At 51.7% G+C, this 20,456-nt stretch overlaps 1 protein-coding gene and 1 long non-coding RNA gene across 4 annotated transcripts in view; one reads left to right on the top strand and one right to left on the bottom strand.

The window, feature by feature from the left end:
* The window catches only part of GATA4 (GATA binding protein 4), a 30,700-nt gene extending 19,584 nt beyond the window's left edge, over window positions 1-11,116 (bottom strand). For all 3 annotated transcript variants that reach the window (XM_069805562.1, XM_069805560.1, XM_069805561.1), the window contains exon 1: window positions 9,892-11,116. In XM_069805562.1, the coding sequence (XP_069661663.1) occupies window positions 9,892-10,417 (526 nt within the window). In that variant the 5' untranslated portion in view covers window positions 10,418-11,116. The remainder of the gene's footprint in view (window positions 1-9,891) is intronic.
* Window positions 11,117-12,166: 1,050 nt separating this feature from the next.
* LOC138689682 (uncharacterized) lies at window positions 12,167-14,410 on the top strand. The gene is made up of 2 exons (XR_011328584.1): window positions 12,167-12,341; window positions 14,279-14,410. It is a non-coding gene; the product is annotated as an uncharacterized lncRNA (long non-coding RNA).
* Window positions 14,411-20,456: the final 6,046 nt, after the last annotated feature.

Here is a 20,456-nt window from a genome sequence, read left to right as displayed (position 1 = left end):
TCCCCAGACTGGTACAGATCAGAAGGAAAGACATTTATCCAAGTCAAATGGGCAAAATCCTGCTTGTAGGAATACAATTAATTGTATTGTTATCATATGTGTGTCTGTTATACATGTGTATGTATATATGTACGCATATATAAACATATATATTTGTGTATATACACATATACCATGTCCCTAAGAATGTTATTGTAGCAAGCTAGAAGTCATCGCTAATCAATTCTCTCTAGTTTTGCTATTATAATTATTATTCTGTGGCTATATAGAACATAGCTACATAGAATTATGTGTGTATATATATATAGTTATATATACGTGCACAAATATAACACACACAGACACACACATGCACATATATATGTATAAAAACTGACTTTATATATATACCATGTGTAGGAATATACAAAATATGTAGGGTATATACTGCTCCACATGTCTAAGCCCTCTTTGAGCGTGACGGCACTAACCAATACTGAGGATCATGTGCATATCCAAACTCCGGCCCCAGTTTTCTTTAGCTTGCTAATTTAGACACAGGCTCTGACTCCAATTCGGAGGTGTTACACTGATAAATCCCACTCAGAGGAGTCACACCAAAATAAGTTAGGCCAGATCCTGGCCTCTCTACGGGACGCCAGCCAGGAACAAACAAAAAGGTGTTTACTACAGTTCATCACGTTATGGGGGACAGTCTGTCTAACCCCTGGCCCTTCTCTTTTCCTCGTTTATTATTCTGAATGTTAAGTCAACTCAGCCCCCGAGTGGGACGGGAGGATGGAGCGATTCTCCCAGCTGCCGATAAAGCATCTGCAAAGGTCAGTTCGCACAGAAACTGCAGCCCAGGCCAATAAAACATCAGGTACCGAACTTATCAGGGCAACATATAACTTGCAGTTTTTCTAACTCAATTGATTGGACTTTTTATCTAAAATAACAGGCATTATAAGATAGGCGAAAGTCGAGATAAGGAAGAAAATTGAGTAGGTCTTGAATCAAGATCAGCTTGGGGACAGGTTCAAACTCCCACACCTGCCCCGGAGGAATCAATGAAAGTTTCTTGGCGTCGTCCACTCGTTTTGAAATGCTGCTGAAGTTGAGTGAACTTTGAGACTGCGGCGTTTATTCTGTGATTATAATTAACCTGCTCACCCGTTGTTATTGATTTTGCGTGAAGGGAGGTGACAGAGTCTGACTGGGATGTTGGTTTAGGAATAGAAATGGTTGGGGAGGGCAGGCAGCGGGGCAGGCAGCTAGCCCTGCTGGAGTGAGACCCTTCCCTGGCTGGGGGCAAAGGGAAGGGGGTGCGAGGGGGACTTCACCCTCCTGCTTGTGCTGGGAGCTGGGAAAACCCTGGAGGCCACATCTTCACATCCAGAGGGTCCGGGTAAATCACGGCGTTGATGATCTGCCCCATTGAAGCAAAGAAGGACCGAACATGGGAAGCCCCTGGAGAAAAGCCTGTGGTCGTGCTGAGGATCCAGGGCATCCTCCCAGCCCAGGGGAGCGTGAGGAGGAGACATCCCTCCAAGCCAGCTGCCCCTCTCGTGCTCCACATCACCAAGGCACGTCCCAACTCAGTGTCATTCCCAGCAGCCAGTCGCCCCAACAGCCAGCCCCTGGGGCCAGCGCTCCCTTCCCAAAATAATCTCAGACATCTGGGGCCAAATATGTCATTCGGAGGAGTCCTGATGTCTGGGGCTCACCGCCTCGCTGATTTTCTACAGCTCCACCACTACACGCCCTGAATATTAAATAATGATGACTCCCTGGCTTGCAAGCCCAAGAGCCTGATTTGGAAACTCATAGGAGTTTAGATAATAAATATCAGGTTATTTGGTTGCCTCTTCTAGAGTTTCAGCACATAGGAATCGGTTTCCCAGCTTTTCTCTTGTCCAGAAAACCTGTTCCTTGCCTTTCTGCAAAACCAGAGCCTGACGTATGATAACATGACTCCTGAAGCTGGAACTTGAAGGAAAACCGAGGTGCATGGAGGCACAACGGCTGGCAAGAGCCAGAGGCAGGCAGCTGAGAAACAGGCAAGAGGGAGATGTCTCCCAAACTGTTTGGAGACGTTTGCAGAGCCAAAGGAGACATCCCATTCTCCCGGCCCTCGAGGCCAGAGGACAACCTGGAACTTGCTTAACTATTACAGACACAGCCGGAGAGCACCGTGCAAGCAGGAACTGTGAAAAAAAAGCAAGAATTGGCAAAATCTTGTTCCGAGGGAGTGGTGTGGCCTCCTTCTCCCCCACCCAGCTCCATCTCTGCCCCCAACCTCTTCTGCTGGGCTTGGGTTTTAACCTTTTAGGAGACCCTGATGGCAACAGGCACCCAGCCCTACCCCGGCACCCCGTAAACACACCGCGCTGCAGCTGGAAGCATCGACCGGAGGAAAACGGCTGAGCTTTGGGAAGAAGAGCAAGAGCAGGCAGCGGCGACCCACCACGGGACCTCTCCTGAAATGCTCCCCCGGCAGACACCGAGCTAATTCCCAGGGATTAGGAAGAAACATTTCCAGGCAGTGATTTTGTTATCCCAGACGCAGAAGCGTCCAGTACCAGTCCCTGGTGGAGACGGGAGATCAGCCCCCGTGCATCCCTCATCCGGCTGCCCTCACCCCACCTCTGGTGGAAAACGTACTTTTCCTTGACTTTCCATGAATTATTTTTTTCCTCTTTCACAAACAAAATGAGTTTCTGAGTCTCTCCCAAGGCTGGCGTGAGCTGCTCAAGCCCAGCTGGCTCCGATATGGGAACCACCAGCTTTATGGGTCACTAAAAATAATTTTAAAAAAAAGCACAAATCCCTTCCCAAATCAAGCGGCCACTTGCCAGAAAGGAAAAAGAAAAGTCCCACTGACTTTTGGGGCTTCACCTCCCCAAGAAAACCTGTAGGTCTCCAAATAGTTTGCAGGGAACTGCATTTCTTCCCTATGGAAGCCTCTTTCATGGGCCTGATTCTGCACCGGCCCCAGGCGAACCTCCCTTTGCTTTAAAACAGGGATGGTTTCAGCTCTGAGCAAGGTGGGGGTTTTGGGGGGTTGGTGGTTTTTTTTTCACAGTGAATATGTTTACCGGGGGGGCTGATCCTGCAAGCCTAGCCTGGGCGAAACAGCAGGATTGGTCTTAGAAAGACAGAGAAAACAGCAGAAAGACATGGGAAGGACCCAACTTTGCTCCCACTCAAGCAAAGGGTGCATCCTACATTTAGGTGTTCACCTAATTAAGCAAAAAACCCCTCTGTGCCAGCAAATAATTAAGACAAAAATAATCACCTTGCACTTCTTGGAAAAGAAAAAATTATTTTCGCTTCCAGTTGACACTGCCCCAAACTTGGTTTTAAAATCTAGACCTTGCCAAAACCTGAAAGCTGAAATGTTTCAGCGCTGATGGCGGGGTCAGATCTATGTCCAGCTTGGAAAACCTCTGCCCAGATCTTCTTTCCTAGCAGACCCAGCGCCCGCCCGCCTGTGCTTTTTTGGGATGAGAAAATCCAGCTCCAGCTTATCATATTGAAAAAGAAATCACCACCGAGTGCCCTGAGTGTTTAAAAGGGTGCAATAGCAGGGGAAATGCTGCAAACTCAAGCATACCCTGCAGCAAGTGACCTTCAGAAAAACTGCAAGGGAAAAAAAAACCCCCACATTTCTGCCATACGAGACCTTACAACAGCATCGCTCGGTATGGCAGAAACGCAGGGGGGGTTCAAAAGAGCCCTTAATAACACTTGTACCAGCCGTTGGGAAGCCAATGATGATCGAATTATTTTCAAGCGCTGTCACGCACGTGTAAGCACCCGAGTATAAAGACCTCACTGCTCAGGCATGGCAGATAATTGGGTTTAATTTGTCATTACAGATGTATTTACAGCTCGGACTGGTCACCGTGACCGATTATGTGGGGAGAACTTGTAAGGGCCAGAGAGATTTTAATATTTTGCCGTAATGCTGGATGTTACCATAGACAGCTGCAAGGTTTTTGCCCCCCAAAGGGGACCCATAAAGTTTTTTCTTCCCCCCCCCCCAAAAAAAAAAAACCCTCAATCCAACCTCATGATGAAATTTGCTTTTATAATTCGGGTTAATTTTGGAGGTAAGAGCACATTCTCACATATTTCCCTGGTTATTTAAGCAGCATTTCACACTCGCACACCAAAGGCGTATTTACACCTTCCTGCCAGACAGCAGCGTGAATTTGGAATCCATCGTCGAGGTGAATATTTGGCATTTCCAATCTCCTGTTTTTGCAATCCTACAGGCATAATTACACACATCCCCCCGCCAAAGCAAGCCATATCTGTAACAACCCAACCTTGCCATTCCAACAACCCATTCGATGAGTTTTGGCAGCATAGTCGCGTTATTCGGGGATCACACATCGCTCTAACACGGGGCCGGTGCAGCCGTCCCAGCAAAAAATCTGCATTTCTGCCTCTGCCCTCCCAGCATAAGCAAAACCAGCCGCTTTAAGCCCACGGTCTGACTTCTCAACACAGATCCCTGCCTGGCTTCGCAGGCAGCGGTGAGCCCCAAATGGGAGGCAGACGCTTCGTTAAGTCTTTTTATAATACGGTTGCAAAAGCCTCGAAGGACCCGAGACGCTCAGCTGCATCCCCCCCACCTTCCACAGCCTTGTGCCCCCCGGGAGCATCGCCGAGCAGGAGGAGATCCCCAAATATCCCATTTCTGCACCTCCTTTTCAGTAAGGAAATTGTAGGGAGGGAAGGACACACCAGGCTGGGTGTGAATTTGGGAACAAAACCTCTGAAAGATGATATATTATATTTGCAACTCTTTTTCCTAGGCGTGAAAAGATCTGCGGGGCTTGAGGAGCAAAAATTTCGGCCCAGATCCCCATGCTGATGAGAAACAAAGTCTCTGCAGGTTTCAGGAGTACACTATCAATTTTTTTTAATTGAATTTTCCTTAAAATTACATTTTTCCACCTCTATTTTAACAGCCCCTGCACACATCCTCCCCCAGCAGCAACAGGCTGCCAACCTCCAGGCACAAAAACTTGCTCATCTCACTGCGCTGCTGCTTTTTCACCCAGTTTGGGATTTTATTTGCTTGTTGGTGCTTTATTGTTGGGGTTTTTTGAGGCATCCTTAATTTGTCAGAGTGAGATGGTTTGCCCGTTCAAAATACCCAGCTGTGTTTGGGATAACCATTTTGGGGAGCCCCTCTCTGCCTGCCGAGCGAAGGTTTCTCCATCATCCGAAGAGCACGGAGGCAGCAGAATTGGGCCCAATTTCCTTTAGTAAACGCCTAATAAACCCTCCTGTGTTTCCAAGGATTTTTCCTCTTCCCCCCCAAATGGATGGAAATAAATATGGAGAGAGCAAAATATAGGCTGTCTCTTAAAAAAAATACTGCTGTTATTGTTACAGGGATAAAGACACATATATGAGTATGTGTGTGGAGGAGAAAAATATTTAACCCTGGCTTAATGAAGTCTTAAATTCAGTGCCACTATCCACTGCCATAAGTTTTACTGCTTTACAAAAATTCACAAGCATTTATAATGTACTATATACTACACCATGGCTGTTCTGTGCAACATATGCATTTATGTGGGAATAAAAGTGCAATTTTCAATTAAGGAATTGTATTATTATAAGGGCAATATAGTGCCTGTGATGGTGATATTTTTGTTATTATTGTTGCTTTATTTACAATTTAAAATATACTGTTTGAAGATTTGGGGGGTAATAATCAGTTGCATGTCTGAGCTTGATCTTGCTCAAAGATTAGAAACACTAATTCTGTGGGTTTCATCCCAAATCCCAGACTGACCGGTGAAAATTAAATTAGGCAGGAGAGCAGAAGTGGCTTGAAACTCTCCGGCGGCGGCGGGGGGGGGGGAACAAAGCCTTGGGCCAGCCTTCCCCGCCGGCGGAGCCGAGGTGAGAAATGCAACCGCTTGCAAAACGGGGGATGTAGGGTCTCGTGAAAAATCCAGACATGTCCTGCGGTCCCGAACCTCCATCCCATGGCCCCATCCCTCCATCCTACAGCGCCATCCCTCCATCCTACAGCCTTGTCCTTCCATCCTACGGCTGTGTCCCTCCATCCCACGGCCCCATCCCTCCATCCCACGGTCCCATCCCTCCGAGGGCAGGGAGGGCAGGGATGCTGGGCTCCCCCCATCACCTGGGGGGGAGCAGCCACCTTGTCCTTAGGTGCATGGGGAAGGTCAGGGGCTACTCGTAGGGCAGAGGGTTGTAACAAATGCCGGCGAGTCACTGGAAATGCCGGCCCTGGGGATGCTACAGGGCAAATCTTTTAGCATCCCTATGGGAAAGCTTAAGATCTGGTTCACAATCTCTCCCCCACCAGCAGTGGAGAAGGCATTTTCCAACCCAGCGTCTGCTCCAGGCTTTGATCTTGCCAGATGCTGCTGCTGTGTTCAAACGGTGCCTGATTCGGGGAACCCTGACTTCGACTACTCAAAACAAAAATGCAAAGCACCCATCAGAAATGCCCGCAGCCCCTCGCCCCGATTTACTCCCAACCACATCAACCTCCTCGAAGCCACAGCGAAAGAAAAACCCCGCTGCTTTTTTTGTGAAAAGCAGCATTGCAGGGGGTGGGGATGGCAAAGCAGGATCTGGCCCTCCATGTCCATCCTGGAACCATCCAGGAGGCAGCAAGTGGCAACGGGCTGGATGAGTTTGGGCTCCCGTGTCGGCCTCGATCCCCGCTCTCCTCTGCCTGGCGAAGGGGGAAGGGGCAAGCTGCTAATTTTGGGACAGATTTCAAGAGGGTTTTGGCCCTGGCAGGGAGGTTTCCTGCAAGGGGACTTTACAGCGGGTCCTTTTCATGCCTCATTAAGTCCGGAATTCACTGTAACGCCATCCCAGGCAATGCCTGGAGCAAGTTCACGGCCTCGACCACAGAGTCTGATCCTGCCCTTCAGGGTAATGCAATCTTTCACCAAACTTACCCTGAAAAGGCCAAATTTGGCATTTTGAACTCACGCCGGGGAAAGTTTTTCAAATAGGCCCATGTCATTTATGCACCCATCCTTCCCACTTTGTACCACAGAGCTGCACTGGCACGTTTTAACCCAGGCCAAAATTCCTCTTATTAGAAAAAAGCAATAAGATCTTTCTTTCTTTTAGTAGATATTTCTAGATAGAAATATCTACTAAAAGAAAGAAAGATCTTATTGCTTTTTCCATTTTCTATCACCTTTGTATACAGTTTCACTAAACTTCTTTCCCTGGTGCATTGCTTTACAGCAGGGAAAAAAATGCCATGCCTAATTGCATAGACTGCGTATCTGTGTCTGCATGTCCAGCTACACCTGCATAGACTTGATCTGCGTTATTAAAAAATTATAGTAATTAATATTCTAAAGATCCCAGAGGTGCTCTACAATTAGCGCTATCCAAAGGTGACGGGAAGCAAAATCACTGGAGGGAAATGAGAGCGCTGCAAAAATCCCTTGATTTAATAGAGCTTTGCACGAAGGATTTTGCTTCCACCCTGAGATTCCTCATTGTGCAGAGAATAAAAATACCTTTAGTGCTAAGGAAAGGCAAAAGAAGGAGTCTGCACTCCACCGTGCCAGGAACTGCTCAGAGCCTGAGGCAGGCTCAGACAGTTATTAAAGTGGGTCTGTGATGGGTGCAATCCACAACAGTGTTTCCCTCCCACTAAATCTTTCAGTGCCTTCAGTTTTTCAGCCCATCAGGGCTTTTCACCCTTGCTCATCCAAAAATCCCAACCTTCTCCCCACTCAGAAACCACCAGCCAGCCTTTACGTGCTTCATACAACCCCCTCGATACCCGCAGCCTGTGCGAAGCATCGCCCCAGCAGCGAGACGGGACCCAGCTGGGAGCAACCGGCCGCATCCCGACTCGGGGAGAAAAGGGAAAGGAGCAGGTCTGGACCTTAAAGTACTTACCGGGGGAGCTGCCTTCCAAAAAATCCATTTTTAATCCTGAATTTAAAACTCGCCAGCTTGCAGGCAGTTTGGTTTTTTGTTTTTTTTTTTTACCAAAACCCAAGCACTTTTTATTTAAAACCCAAGTGCTTTTTTCCACGTTCAAGGCAGAGACATAATTAGCCCCATGCTAATAAATCCCCTGGTGTCTGCTGCGCTGCTCTCGGCGATGCTGGAGGTGATACCGCGAATCCAGCACCCGAATCAGGACCTGGCGATGGAAAAGGGTCCCGGCTCCTTCCTCCTTCGCTACCGACCGCTAATGTTTTCTGGACTGGCTCAACACGTCCCGTGTTGCTGGTGCTATCTAAGAGCCCAGATAAAAAGCACTTTTTGCCACCAAAAGGCAGGCTGCGAGACCTGCAGCACAAACCGCTGCTTAATGCAGGGCTTGAGACCCCCAAATCACTAACGCTCAGTCTCTGACACCTTAAAAGCCGCTGGGTATTTTTGCAACTGCATTTCGTCATTTGAATTATTTTGGCTTTAAGTTATTTTTATTACTATAAGCCCTTTTGAGACCACTGCAAAAAGGTGATTTTTTTTTTCCCCCAAGGAAGAGACGGCACGGTAGTCAAATACGTATGCGCAGATGTCCTTGTTGATAATATTCAATTATTATTTGATTCATTCTGCTTTTTTCCTATACTTTCTACCTTCTCATGGCTTCTCCAAAACGTTGCCTGGTTGACCAAAACTTTATCCTTAAAGATATTCTGTTCCCCATTTTAAACAATTCCGTAACACCCAAAGAAAAGCAAAAGGCATTGGCAAGGCCAAACCTTCACCGACGCCCAACTTTCCTTTCTTTAACATCTTAACGCTAAACGTAAATTAAATCTTGCTAGACATGATGGAAAAATTGCCCTCCAAAATTCAGGTTAAAGAACGCAATCTTAAAATTTATCTGTAGACAAATATGGGTCATTTTCTTTGTTAACCCCGACCCTGAAGCCGACAGAAATACCTTCGTGGAGAGAATGCAGAGAGGAAAAAAGTGTATGAAACCGCAATGCAAAGATGTGCCCTGCATTTCTCTCCCCCTTTCTCCCTCTTACACCGTACAAAACATAAAAGCAATATTTTAAGGCATTCGGGCTGATTTCTGGTCGTAGGACCCAGAGGTGCTTAATGAAATGAAAGGCTCCGAGATCGGGATCGGCGCAAGAGATCAGGGCTGAGATTTTTGGGGGCAAGGAGACACTGAAATACAGAGGTGGGTTGTTCAGATGTGCCTGTGGTTCCCCCAAAAGCACGATAATAAATGCAGATGCATTTCTTTTTTCTCCTTCTCCATCGTCTTGCCCCCCTCCGCGCCAAATTTCCCTTTGCTTTCCCTTTTCCTAGCCTAACCGACCTTTCCAAAAATTAAAAAAAAAGACATAACATAAAACAGCCCAATGGGAAGATCTGGGATTCACGGGCCAGACTTCGATTTTCCCATTTTCCAAACAGTTTTCCCCATTTTACACCTAAAGCAAGCCAGGGAAGGGGCTGCCTGCACGCCCAGGGAGCATCGTGGTCCTGCACACCGCGGTCATCCCCGTCGCAGCCCCTAAATCCCCCCGGAGCTATTCGTGGAGCCAGCAGGCCCTTGCGCGGGAGCTCGGCACGTCGTTTCTTGCTGCTCTGGGCCTATCCTAAATTATATTTCTTTTTGGGAAACCGTGCTTCTTGAGGATATTTTGAAATGGCGTTTTTGCAGAGAAAGCATGGGCGCAGAGTGGGGCAACCGCGTCGCCGCAGGGACCCCCCCCGTGTTTTGCAGCCAGCAAAATACCCCCGAATACGCCGAATTTCTCCCTCCTGCCCTTCGCGCCTTACCTCGCCCTACCCCAAGAGGAGTCGGGGCACAAAAATTTGGCTGGGGGGGGGGTGGGTGGGTGGGTGACAGGGGTGAAACCCTCCCTCCCGTATCCCAACCCCGGCTGCGCTCACCGATGTTGGCGTGCCGGGCGGCTGCGGGCGTCCCTCGGCTGGGCAGGTTGTGGAGCATGGGGCTGTCGAAGGGCGAAGAAGTCCAAGTCGTGGCCATTTCGGGGCTCATATAAGCCGGGTAGGGGCTGGAATAGGAGCTGCCGAACCCCCTGCCGTATTGCTCCCTGCCGTTAGCGGAAAGGTTCAAGGAGCTGCTGTAAGCCGCCGCGGCTTCCCGGGAAGAGGTGGCGGGGATGGGGGTGCTGGTGGAGAAGGAGAACCGAGGTGACACCGGAGGGTGAGAAGATCCGGGGTTGTAAGCGGCGCTTTCAGCTCCGGGTTGAGTCCAGATGGAGTGGCTGGAGACAGGGCTGCCTTGCTGGGAAGAGCCGCTGCTCTGGAGGTACGGCAGGCTGGGGAGCATGGAGGCGACCCTCGTGGTGGGCACGTAGACCGGGGACGCCGCGGCCGCGCCGTGCATGAAGCCACCTGCCCCTTCGTACGCCGGAGGGCCGGGGTTAGCCGCCATGGCTAAACTCTGGTACATCTCGCGACGGGCCTCCCCAAACCCCAGCCGGCACCCCGGCCGCAATCCAGAGCGATGGAGAACGGGCGGAAAAAAACCCCAGGCTCCGCTTTCCCCTGCCGTGAGCGCTGGCCGGAGCGGTCTCGCGTGGGTACAGCCTTCCAGCCAAAACCAAAACACCACCAGCGATGCAATTTTCCTCCGCCACCCCCCCTCCCCAACCTTCCCCACCTTCCCCAGGACCAGCCGCCGCTTCCAGACCCCAAGCGAGAACTCCAGGTCCCTCCGGGAGAAGAGATTTAGCTCCCGCCCGGATTTAGCTTCTCCCACCGGGCTCCATCCATCACCTCACGCCCCCCCCCCACGCCCCCCCCCACCTCTCCACGATGGGGCTGGGCTGCTTAAAACCCTCGGTCAGTCTCCTCCCCGTCTTTTTTTTTCTTTCTCTCCCCCCCCCCCGCTCCGTCCGACACCCCCTCCGGGGGGAGGCAGGAGGAGATGCTGTCGGGGATGCGGGAGAAGGCGGCGGCCGGGTCGGGGACCCCCCCCCCCGGTTCCCTCCCCGTGGGGGCGGAGGAGATGATAAGGAGGTTAGAGCAGTCCCGAAGAAGTGTTGGGGGGGGGAAGAAGGTGAAAGGGGTGGGGGGAGAAAAGTTTACACAGCCTGGAAGGTGAGAGACAGCGATGCTCTGGCCTGGAGCAAAAAAAAAAAAAAAAAAAAAAAAATCTTTGTCCCGCAGGTACGATCGGTGCTTTAAATTGTTAATGGCCCCCGAGGTTGGTGTTTGATGTGGGCTGGGGGGGGGGAGCCGGAGGCTGAAGCTGCGGAGGTGGGGGGGGGAGAATTAAATTAGGGGAGAGAAGGAGGAGGAGGAAGGCTGGCTCCATCCTCCTACCCTGCGCCTGCCCCCCCAAAAAAAGTTCGCACCCCCCCCCAAAAAAAAAGTCCCGCTACGCGTGTGTATATGTGCTTAAAAGGGGAGGGGGGCTTTAACCGCTGCACACCCCCCCAATGCTGCCCAGACCCACGCGCAAGCGATGGCATGTGGGGAGCGGACCCCTAGCAGCACCCACAAAATTCCCCCTGCCGGGTGTTTTTAATATTCCCCCCCCTGCTTTTCCCACGTGGGGAGGTGGGAGAAGGTGGAAGCACAACGGGCTGACCCACTGGGGACCGGGGATGCCGTGGGTCCGGGTGGGGAGGCATTTCCCAGAGCCACCGGGCAGGATGGGTGCGATGAGTGCCGTTTCCCATGTGGGTTTGGTGTCTGATTTGGGGTCCTTTTTTTTTGGGGGGGGGTGGTTTGGGGCAAAGAGGCTGGTTTTTGGGCACGGCGCAGGCCGTGGGATCCCATCGGGGCCTTGCATGTGGTTTGCAATGATGAGACCCCCCCCCAAAACCACTTGTGGAGGGGGAGTCAGGGTGAAATACCCTTCCCACGAAGGGTCCGGGAAGGGAGGTGAAACGATCGGAGATGCTGTTTTCTCTGTGGATCACGGAGGGATCCTGGAAAACCATCGCACACCCGGAGAAGGGTTGGATGGGGGGGGGGAATTATGGCCGGAGAAATAACTCTTGGGACTGATTTAGATTTAGCAAGCAGATTCCCCAGGCTGAACCCCTCCGCTGGGCTGAATTTAGCAGCAGAAGAGATAACCGGGAGATAAGGACTGATACCGGGGAGGACAGCAGGAGACCGGCAGGCAGCCGAGGAAAGGGGGAGAAGCCGGAGGCAGCGTTGGGAAGGGGTAAGGATGGAAGCGAGCCGGGAAGAAGGGGGTTTAAGGGAATTCTGCTTCCCCCCAAACCCCAGGGGACGGAGGAGAGGCTGGTTCGTGTGCGTGTCACCGGCCTAGGACGGAGCGTTTCCACAGGACTCTCCAAAGAGGAGCAGGATCCACAGGAGGGGAAAAAGGAGTGAATTCCCCTCCTGCCTTAAAAATAGTAAGGATGATAATAAAAAAAAAATGTATCAAGCCAAAAAAAAAAAAAAAAAAAGCAAAATCGAGTCCGTTTTCAAGCCCGAGGAGACAATAGGCGGAAGCTTTCGGGGGAGGCCTGTAGGAAGGGGGTCTCTGGGGTCCCGGCGTGACAGCGAGGGAGAGGAGCGGGGGGGACAGAGAAGCGTTACCCACCTTCGGTGTTGGGGGGGCAAGGGGTGCAGGGGGGCGAGGCCGTGGGGCAGGACACCCCCTCGCTGCAGGGAAGGCAGAGGGCTATGAGATGCCTAGTTCAGGCTTGCTCCTGTTTTTGGGGGGGGCGGGTTAAGGGCAGTGGGGTTCTGTCTTGCCCCCCCCCCCCCCCCGCCTTGGCTCCCCAGTGTGGCCAGACTCCCCAGTCCCACTCGCTGACTGGTTTGCCCATATCACGTGGAAGTGGGCGGCGATGGAAGGAAAGAGGTGGGGGGGGGTAAAGAGGGGGGGTTGGCTGGTATCTGTTGCACCATCAGCCAGGCGCCAGGTTTCATTGCTGTGCAAAAAAAAAAAAAAAAAGGAATAAAATAATAAAATCAAACCACCCCCCCCCAGGGCATGGCCATACGGCCGGCCCCACGCTGCAGGCAAAGTCCAGCTGGGCAGCCCTGCTCCGCACCTCCCCACGCACCCGCAGGGACACCCACGCTCAGCTCCCAGAAATAATATTTGCTGGGAAGGGGGGGCAGGGAATGACACCCCCCCCAGGTCCCCAATCCCTTTGGAGGCGATCCCTTCTGCAGGGCTATTGCACAGGGGGGGGATTTCTCCAAGCTCCTGCCCCGAATCCTTCATGGTCCAAGCAGAGTGAAGAGCTGCCCTCCCCTCCACCTCAGCCTGTTTAGGGGTGCCCCCCCCCCCAAATCTGGACACCCCTCTCTTGCCCCCCCACCGTCTCCCCGTGCGCTGCAGAGACAGGTTTAAAGGTTAATGGTGCAGCGCAGGGAGAGCCCAGGGCCGGCTGCACCCCTCTGCAAAGTGGGGTCCCACCGGGCACCCAGCCCACGGGGGGGGGTCAGCCCCCCACTGCCCCCCCCATCTCCTGGGGCTTCATTTTTTCCCGGGGTGGGTCCAGCCTGAGAGAGCTGCCGGGGTGTGTGGGGGGGTCCCACAGCCCTGCTCCTCCCTTACACCCTTAATATTTCCAACACCCTGGCTCTGGGGTTTCCCTTGGAAATTTGGGGGTCCTACCTGCCCGGGGGGGGGGGCTGGCAGAGGTTTTGGGGGCTCGGAAAGAAAAAAAATCTTTGAGGAAATTCAAAAATCTCTGTATGAAAGCGGCGAAAGGAGTAGGGCATTAAAAAAAAAATAGGGGGGAGGGAAGGCGATTTATTGAAGGGGGGGCAGAAGCAAAGGGAGTGCTCGGGGGTGCCCCCCCTTCCCCACCCAGGGGCACCCCGGGGGGGGCAGAGGGACCCTGTGGCCGGGAAACCCCAAAAACGGGGTGGGGGGGGTCTCCAGCCCGGCGGGGATGTGTGTGTGCACCGGGAGAGGCTAAAACCGCGGCTAAATACACAAATATGGGCAGGGGGGTGGTTAGAGGGACGTATAGAATTAAAATTACAGGCACGCAGAAATATCGGGAATGGTGCTACTGTGTGTGCTGGAGATATTTGTACTTTAAGAGCACGGGGGAATTAATGTATTTAATAATAAGTATCTAGTTATATACATACCAACACAAACCTTGTGTTTAAATGGGATTTAATGCACATTAGACAAGGGAACGTATGTTACATATAAACACGTAAATACTCCCATACCTAAGTATACCGTGTAGTTTACACCACGCTATGTGTGTGTGTGTGTGTATATATATATATATATAAAAATAAATATTCTATCGGCATGCAGAGAAAGAAGGGAGAATTAAATATATCGATTTTTTTTTTTCTTCTCCCAAAGCAGCTGCGTATCCAGATGTGCTGCGTTTTGGAAACGGATCTCCCTCTTCACGCCTTGCAAAATCCCTGGCAATTTTCTCTACCAAAGCAGCGCTTTGCTGAAGTTTCGTGGAATTCCTACTGAACACCAGCGCTTCACTTAAAAAAACAAAACCAAACAAACAACAATCCAATTAAACCCGATTAAAACCGCCCGAACAGCTCTACCAGGAGCAGAGACGATTTCAAGGACCTGCCTTGGCTTTGCATTTTCCAGGAAAAAAACATAAAATAATAATAAAGAAATCCCGTGATCGGTTTTGAGTGTGCGTGGCCGGATCCAGCCTCTTTCTGCGGGGAAATATCAGTCCGTAGTGCCAAGCATCGTGTCGCGGGGGGGGTGCGCACCCCCAAAAAAACCCCAATGCTGTGAGGAGCGGAGCCGAGCCCCAGCCGAGCCCCAGCCTGGTGTAAACTAACAGCCGGGAGGGAAAGGATGGATTTCGGACACGGTTTTTTATCCCGAAAAAAGCAGAGGATGGGACACAGGAGAGTGCAGCGACAAAAAGAAAAGAAAAAAAAAAAAACCCTTAAGAAATAAATCCGTGCTCTGCACTCGGAGGAGCTTTTTTTTTTTTTTTTTTCTTTTCTTCTGCGATTTACAGAGTGCGCTCGCCGGCAAAGCGAAGCGGTGAACGAAATCTGGCTGAAAATAACCCTGCGGAACAAACCTCGGCCTTTCCACTCTCCTTTCCAGCCCCCTCTTCCCCCCCCCAGGGAGGAAATAAATCGATATGGTGCTGGTTTTTTTGTTTGGTTTGGTGGGGTTTTTTTTGCCCGCATCGAAGTTAAATCCGCGGCCGATTTAGAGTTAAATCTCCGGGTGTTGATAGATGCACCCGCGAGTGGCAGTGAACAAAACACAACAAAAAAACCCCCCACGTTAGGAATTGGGGCTGAGGGGAGAGAGAAGGGTAAAAGTTTATTTAATATTTTCTCCTCGGGACCGTGCTGAAAATTGGATTTTTAAAAAAATCACGAAAAGTATGGTTAAAAAAAAAAAACAAACAAAAACCCCACAAACTCAGAAAAATGGTTAAAAAATGGAAAAAAAACACCCCAAACCAGCCAGCAAGTGTGGTTTTAGAAAAGCAAAAAGGATAAATGCAGCCGGGAGCCTCTGTGCCAAGTGTGTACGGGTACTTTGGAAGGGGTTTTGGTTGGTTTTTTGTTTTTTGGGTTTTTTTAAATTATTTCATTTATTCCCTGCCAGCCAGGAAGGGGTTTGGAAGGGGAGGAGGGGGGGTCTGGGCTGCGGGAGGGGACAGACCAGTCTGGGGCAGGGGGGGGGCGAGGAACCAGGCTCCAAAATACCAGTGCTGGGTGGCATCTGGGGGTGGTACATACCTATAGGTCTATCTATAGGTATGTATCTATAGGTATGTACCTATAGGTACGTATCTATAGGTATAGGGGGTGTGGAGATGCAGCCGGGGTGGGGGGGTTTGCACGGTTCTGTCTTGTATTATAACAGCCGATGCAATTTGGGAGGTGGAAGGGGGGGTCCCCCAAGCCGAGGGGACTGGACCTGCCTGCACCCCTGATTTTTTGGGTTTTTTTTGGGGGGGGCAGCTGCCTTGTGAGCCCGGAGATGTCCTGGCGGTGGAGAGCACCCACCCCCCCGCCCACCTTTGGGGGGATTTTGGGGATGGAGGAGTGTGGGGGGGGGGGGATGCTACTGAACCCCTCCCTGCCTGCTCCTGCCCTCCCCCGATCTGGGGGTGACCCCCGAGCATCTAAGAGTGCTGCTAGGGAGTCCTGCCGGGGACCGATCCTGCCCCCCCGCCCCCTGTGAGCCTTGCGGTCCTCACTCCGGGACCCCCTTCCACCCCCCTGCACCCCCTCCCACATACAGGGACATCCCGGCCCAAGGAAAACCCACGGGAGAGTGTGGGCAGCCGACCCCACAGCTGGGGGGGGGGGAACCAGCAGGACAACCCCCCCACCGCACAACCGAGGGGGTGTGTGGGTGGGAAGGTGTCAGAGCTGGAGGGGGGGCCCTGCTTTGGCTACCAGACCCCCCCCCCCCCACTGACTTATCAAAGTCTCATGTCACACCTTCGGAGACACTTTCCTAAACAAATGTCATATCTGTTTACAGAAAGACAGTGGTCCTAAAATGCCACCAACCCCCCCACCTACACCCCCCCCCAAAAAAAGCCAGGTACTACCCTTTTGGAGAAGGGTGTCCAAAGAGCATCGTGGCTCAGTGACACTCCAGGGGCATTTTAGAATCCTTTTTTGACTGCCCTTTCCACCCCTAAATATTACATTATTGCTTTTTCTTTTTTTCTTTTCTCTTTTTTTTCTCCCCCCCCAGCTGAAATAAATACAAATTACTTCCTCAGGGACAAAGCCGTGGGTGCAGAGGTGCGTGGAGCAGCGTTTCGTGCTTGGAGGCAGCAGGAGAGAAAGGCTGAGCGGTGAGGGTCAGTGCTGGGGTGATTTGGGGAGAATTGGGATCCGAAACCCACCCGGAATTGGGTGGCCACGGGAGGTGAACACGCGTGCCTGCATCGCACCTTGCGTGACGTCACGCGTGCCTGCATCACACCTTGCGTGACGTCACGTGTGTCCGTGCCGCTGCGTGTGCTGATCCCAGGGTACGCACCGAAAATACGGCGTGGATCAACGTGCTGCATTCCGGTTCAGCTTTATTGCCAAAATCAAGTGAATTGAGCCTAAAATATCAGGGCTCTGCATTTCCTGATCCGGGACCCTCTCGGTCGGTGGGGAGCCGTGAAAACCCAGCCCAGAGGGGGCTTCACCCGGGGGCTGCCCCAAGGGGTGATGAATGACCGCGTGGGAACCTGCGGGTACACGTCACCAGTGGGTGAAGGGATTCCCCGGGGCCGCCGGCACTGGGACGAGTGGGAGAGCATCACCTCCAGGGATGGGGGAACCCAATGGGGGGGGATAAATTGGGGTGCGTCACCGCCAGGGTTCCCGTGGCCCACTCACACCGCCGTCCAGGCGCGTGGGGTTTTTTTTGTCGTTACTGCGGTGCTTTGACGTCATGACGATAAAAATGCGTGTGTGGGGCACACCGGCCGTACGCCGTCACCGTGCTGCTGTGAAATCGCCTTTCTGGCTGTTGGGGAACAGCCGGCGGCTCAGGTCCGGGCACAGCCCCTCATGGCCGGCAGCGGTGATGGAAAAGCCCCTTCCCTTGTCCGAGAGGCTGGAAAAACCTCCTGCATGAGGCAGAAGGCTGAGCTGCCTGGAAATGCACGGGCTGGAGCCCTGGCAGCACAGAACCTCCGTCAGCATCGCTATCCATCTATCTCTAGCCACCTAGCCATATATCCATATATCCGTGTAAATCTCTGGTCATTCCTATGTCTATTTGCCTTGCTGAAATACCTATTATTTATTTACCTATTATTTATTTACCTATTTACCTATTATTCATCTCTACCGATCTATCCCATGTGTCTATGCCTCACTCACGTGTCTACCTGCCTACATGCCTATACCTATTCACTGTACGTCCTTACCTGTCACTGTACATTCGTGCGCGGCAGCATCGGTGTATCCCACCCTGTGGATGTCTATTATAGATCTGTCCGCTGAGCCCCAATGCCCCCCCCAGGTCCATGGCTACCTGGACCCTTGGGTCTGCCTGTCTCCCGGACCCCCAGGGCAGTTCGTACCCCCTGACAAGTGATGCTGCCGCGGCCCCAGACCTATGGGGCTGCCCCCGCTCCGTGCCCGTGGGAATGCCTGGATCCCCTGGACTCATGGATCTGCCTGTGTCCTGACCCACAGGGCTGCCTACACCCCAAATCAACGGGGCTGCCTGCACCTGGACCCACAGTCCTGCCTGCACTCCGCCCCGTGTATCTGCCTGTATCCCAAAACCGCTGCTCTCCCTACCGCTGGGTTTAATGGGGCTACCCGCACCTCGGACCCTCGGCTCTCCCCGCAACCCCGACTTGGGGGGCTGCCTGCTTGCACCCCCGACTCTCGCCCGTGCCGAGCCGTGCCGTGCCGTCGGCGGTGCCGTCGGGGCGGCGAGGCCGTGGCTGTCAGCCCCTATTGATGAGGTGTGGGCTGATGGAGGGGAGAGGCGGCCGGCCGGCTCCGCTCCAGACTCCCCGGCGCTGGGGTCAGTGGCCCGGCCAGCCCCGCTGCCGCCGGGAAGGGAAGGGCTGGATGCAGAGGGGATGCCCCTGCTCCCCCTCCCAGCATCACGCACTGGGCGCTGGGCCGTGGGAACTGCCAGCGGTGGGGTTGGATACGACGGGAAATGGCCAATCCTGACCCAAATCCCCCCAACCTTGGGTGGCAGATGTGGTGTCGGGATGGAGGCTTCATCGGTGATTTTCTTCTGGGCTGAAAAAAAGATTGCTGTCTCTGCGCTGACACGTCAGGGGGTTGCACGGGTTTGAATTAATCCACCTATTCTGGAGAGAAAAAAAAAAAAAGAGGAAAAAGAAAAGACAAAAAAAAGTGAAACCACAAAGCCAAACGGTAGCTTTTCATACTGATGCTCAGCGCTCCAAGTGCCAAACCCACATGAAATGCTCTCACATGAGCAAAGGACAAGTAGGGTTTCATGGGCAGGCAAGTGCTGGCAGGACTGAGCCTAATGCAGGAGGCTGGTTTGACCTTGGACTAGATTGCCAGTCAAAAAACACAAAATATTGACAATTTTACAAATGGAAAACTTGAAAAAAAAGGCATTAAAAAGTCAAGCTTTTTTCAGCGAGGCAAAAAAACCCCTCTGGCACAGGGTGAGTTTGTGATCTGAAGTTGACAGTGTCCTCCAGCAAGGGACAGTGGAGGCAGATGGCAGCTTTCTGGGAATCTTCCTCTCTTCACCTGGATCTGTCACAGAGGAATTCCCTGAGCTCGGGACACTGGGCTGGGACCCTCACACAGCCTCCCCCAAATCCTCCAGCCTCAGCTTTGCAAAGGAGAGGAGGACCAAACTCCTGTGGGAATCGGGGATCTAAAAGCCTCGGACATCCTGAGAGGTGTTAGGACAACTGCACGTGGGAAGGACCCAGCTCCTTCAGTGCTGGGGATATTTAGGGTCAGAGGCTGGATAAGCAGAGCTGGTGCTAATAAATAGTTGGTCATTAATCTCCAAGCGCTGCCAGGGCTCCTTTGGATTATATCTAATTTTCGTGTGATCTACACAACAATTTCTGCAGTTGAGGTGACATCATGGGCATTTTCTTCTTTCCTAATGACGGGTCCATCCAACGTCCCAGAAATATCCCACCCAAAAGTGGCTCAGAGCACCCTTTGCGCTGCTGTTCTCCAGCCAAACGAACACTGCAACCTTCCCCAGCTTCGCTCGCGGCAGCAGGAATTCAGACTATGTTGATGAGATTCCTATGGCTGCAGAAATAAAGCTTCCAGCTTCCCTTTACCATCTGGAAGAGCCTGCTCGCTCTTCTGCTTCTCCTCTTTTGGATTTGTACTGTAAAGAAAAAGATCGACCGTGTTAATACTGCTGATGCATTGGCATTACTTGAGAGCAGCAGAGCTGATGATCCCTTAAATCTGCTGAAATCCAGCCTTGCTTTGGCTTTCAGACGCAGCATGCAGCTTCACACTGACCTAGGAGTGCTGTCCAGGATGAAAAATCTTGGGTGAACGTGGCATTTTTGTCATCTATGGGGAAAAAGCAAGAAAATACACAACGTGCTGAAATCATAAAAGGTACCGTAATGTTAAAGTTCATTTTATCATGAAATGATATTGTTATCGTTAGCCAAAACCCCAGTGCAGCACACTGTGGAAAGAATACTCAGGTATGTTGGAAAATTTATATCTAATTTGCCCTCATTCTTAGGTCATTAATACAGTGCTGGTATTATTAATAAACAGTAATATCTGTTAGGCAATGCGCTTGGAAGATAGATGTACCTCTGATTTTTCATGCATCTCTACTAGCATCATACAAGTCAGGAGGAACGCTGTGAGTCCTGGGGCTGGCAGCGTAGGAGGGGGAGAGGGGGACTCATCGCTTGAGTTTTGGGGGTTTTTTATTGGAAATGAAAAAAGAAAGCCACTTAGAGGTGCGAGGAACCTGATCGTGAATGTCTGTGTAGTTCTAGCTATTGTCTGTCAATCTATCCATCAATCAATTTATCTATTGTTCCAAGTGGAAAAAATATAGATATAGATTT

This window comes from Haliaeetus albicilla, chromosome 18 (genome assembly GCF_947461875.1).
Source record: "Haliaeetus albicilla chromosome 18, bHalAlb1.1, whole genome shotgun sequence".
NCBI lineage: Eukaryota > Metazoa > Chordata > Aves > Accipitriformes > Accipitridae > Haliaeetus > Haliaeetus albicilla.
This window is presented reverse-complemented; position numbering and strand designations above follow the sequence as displayed.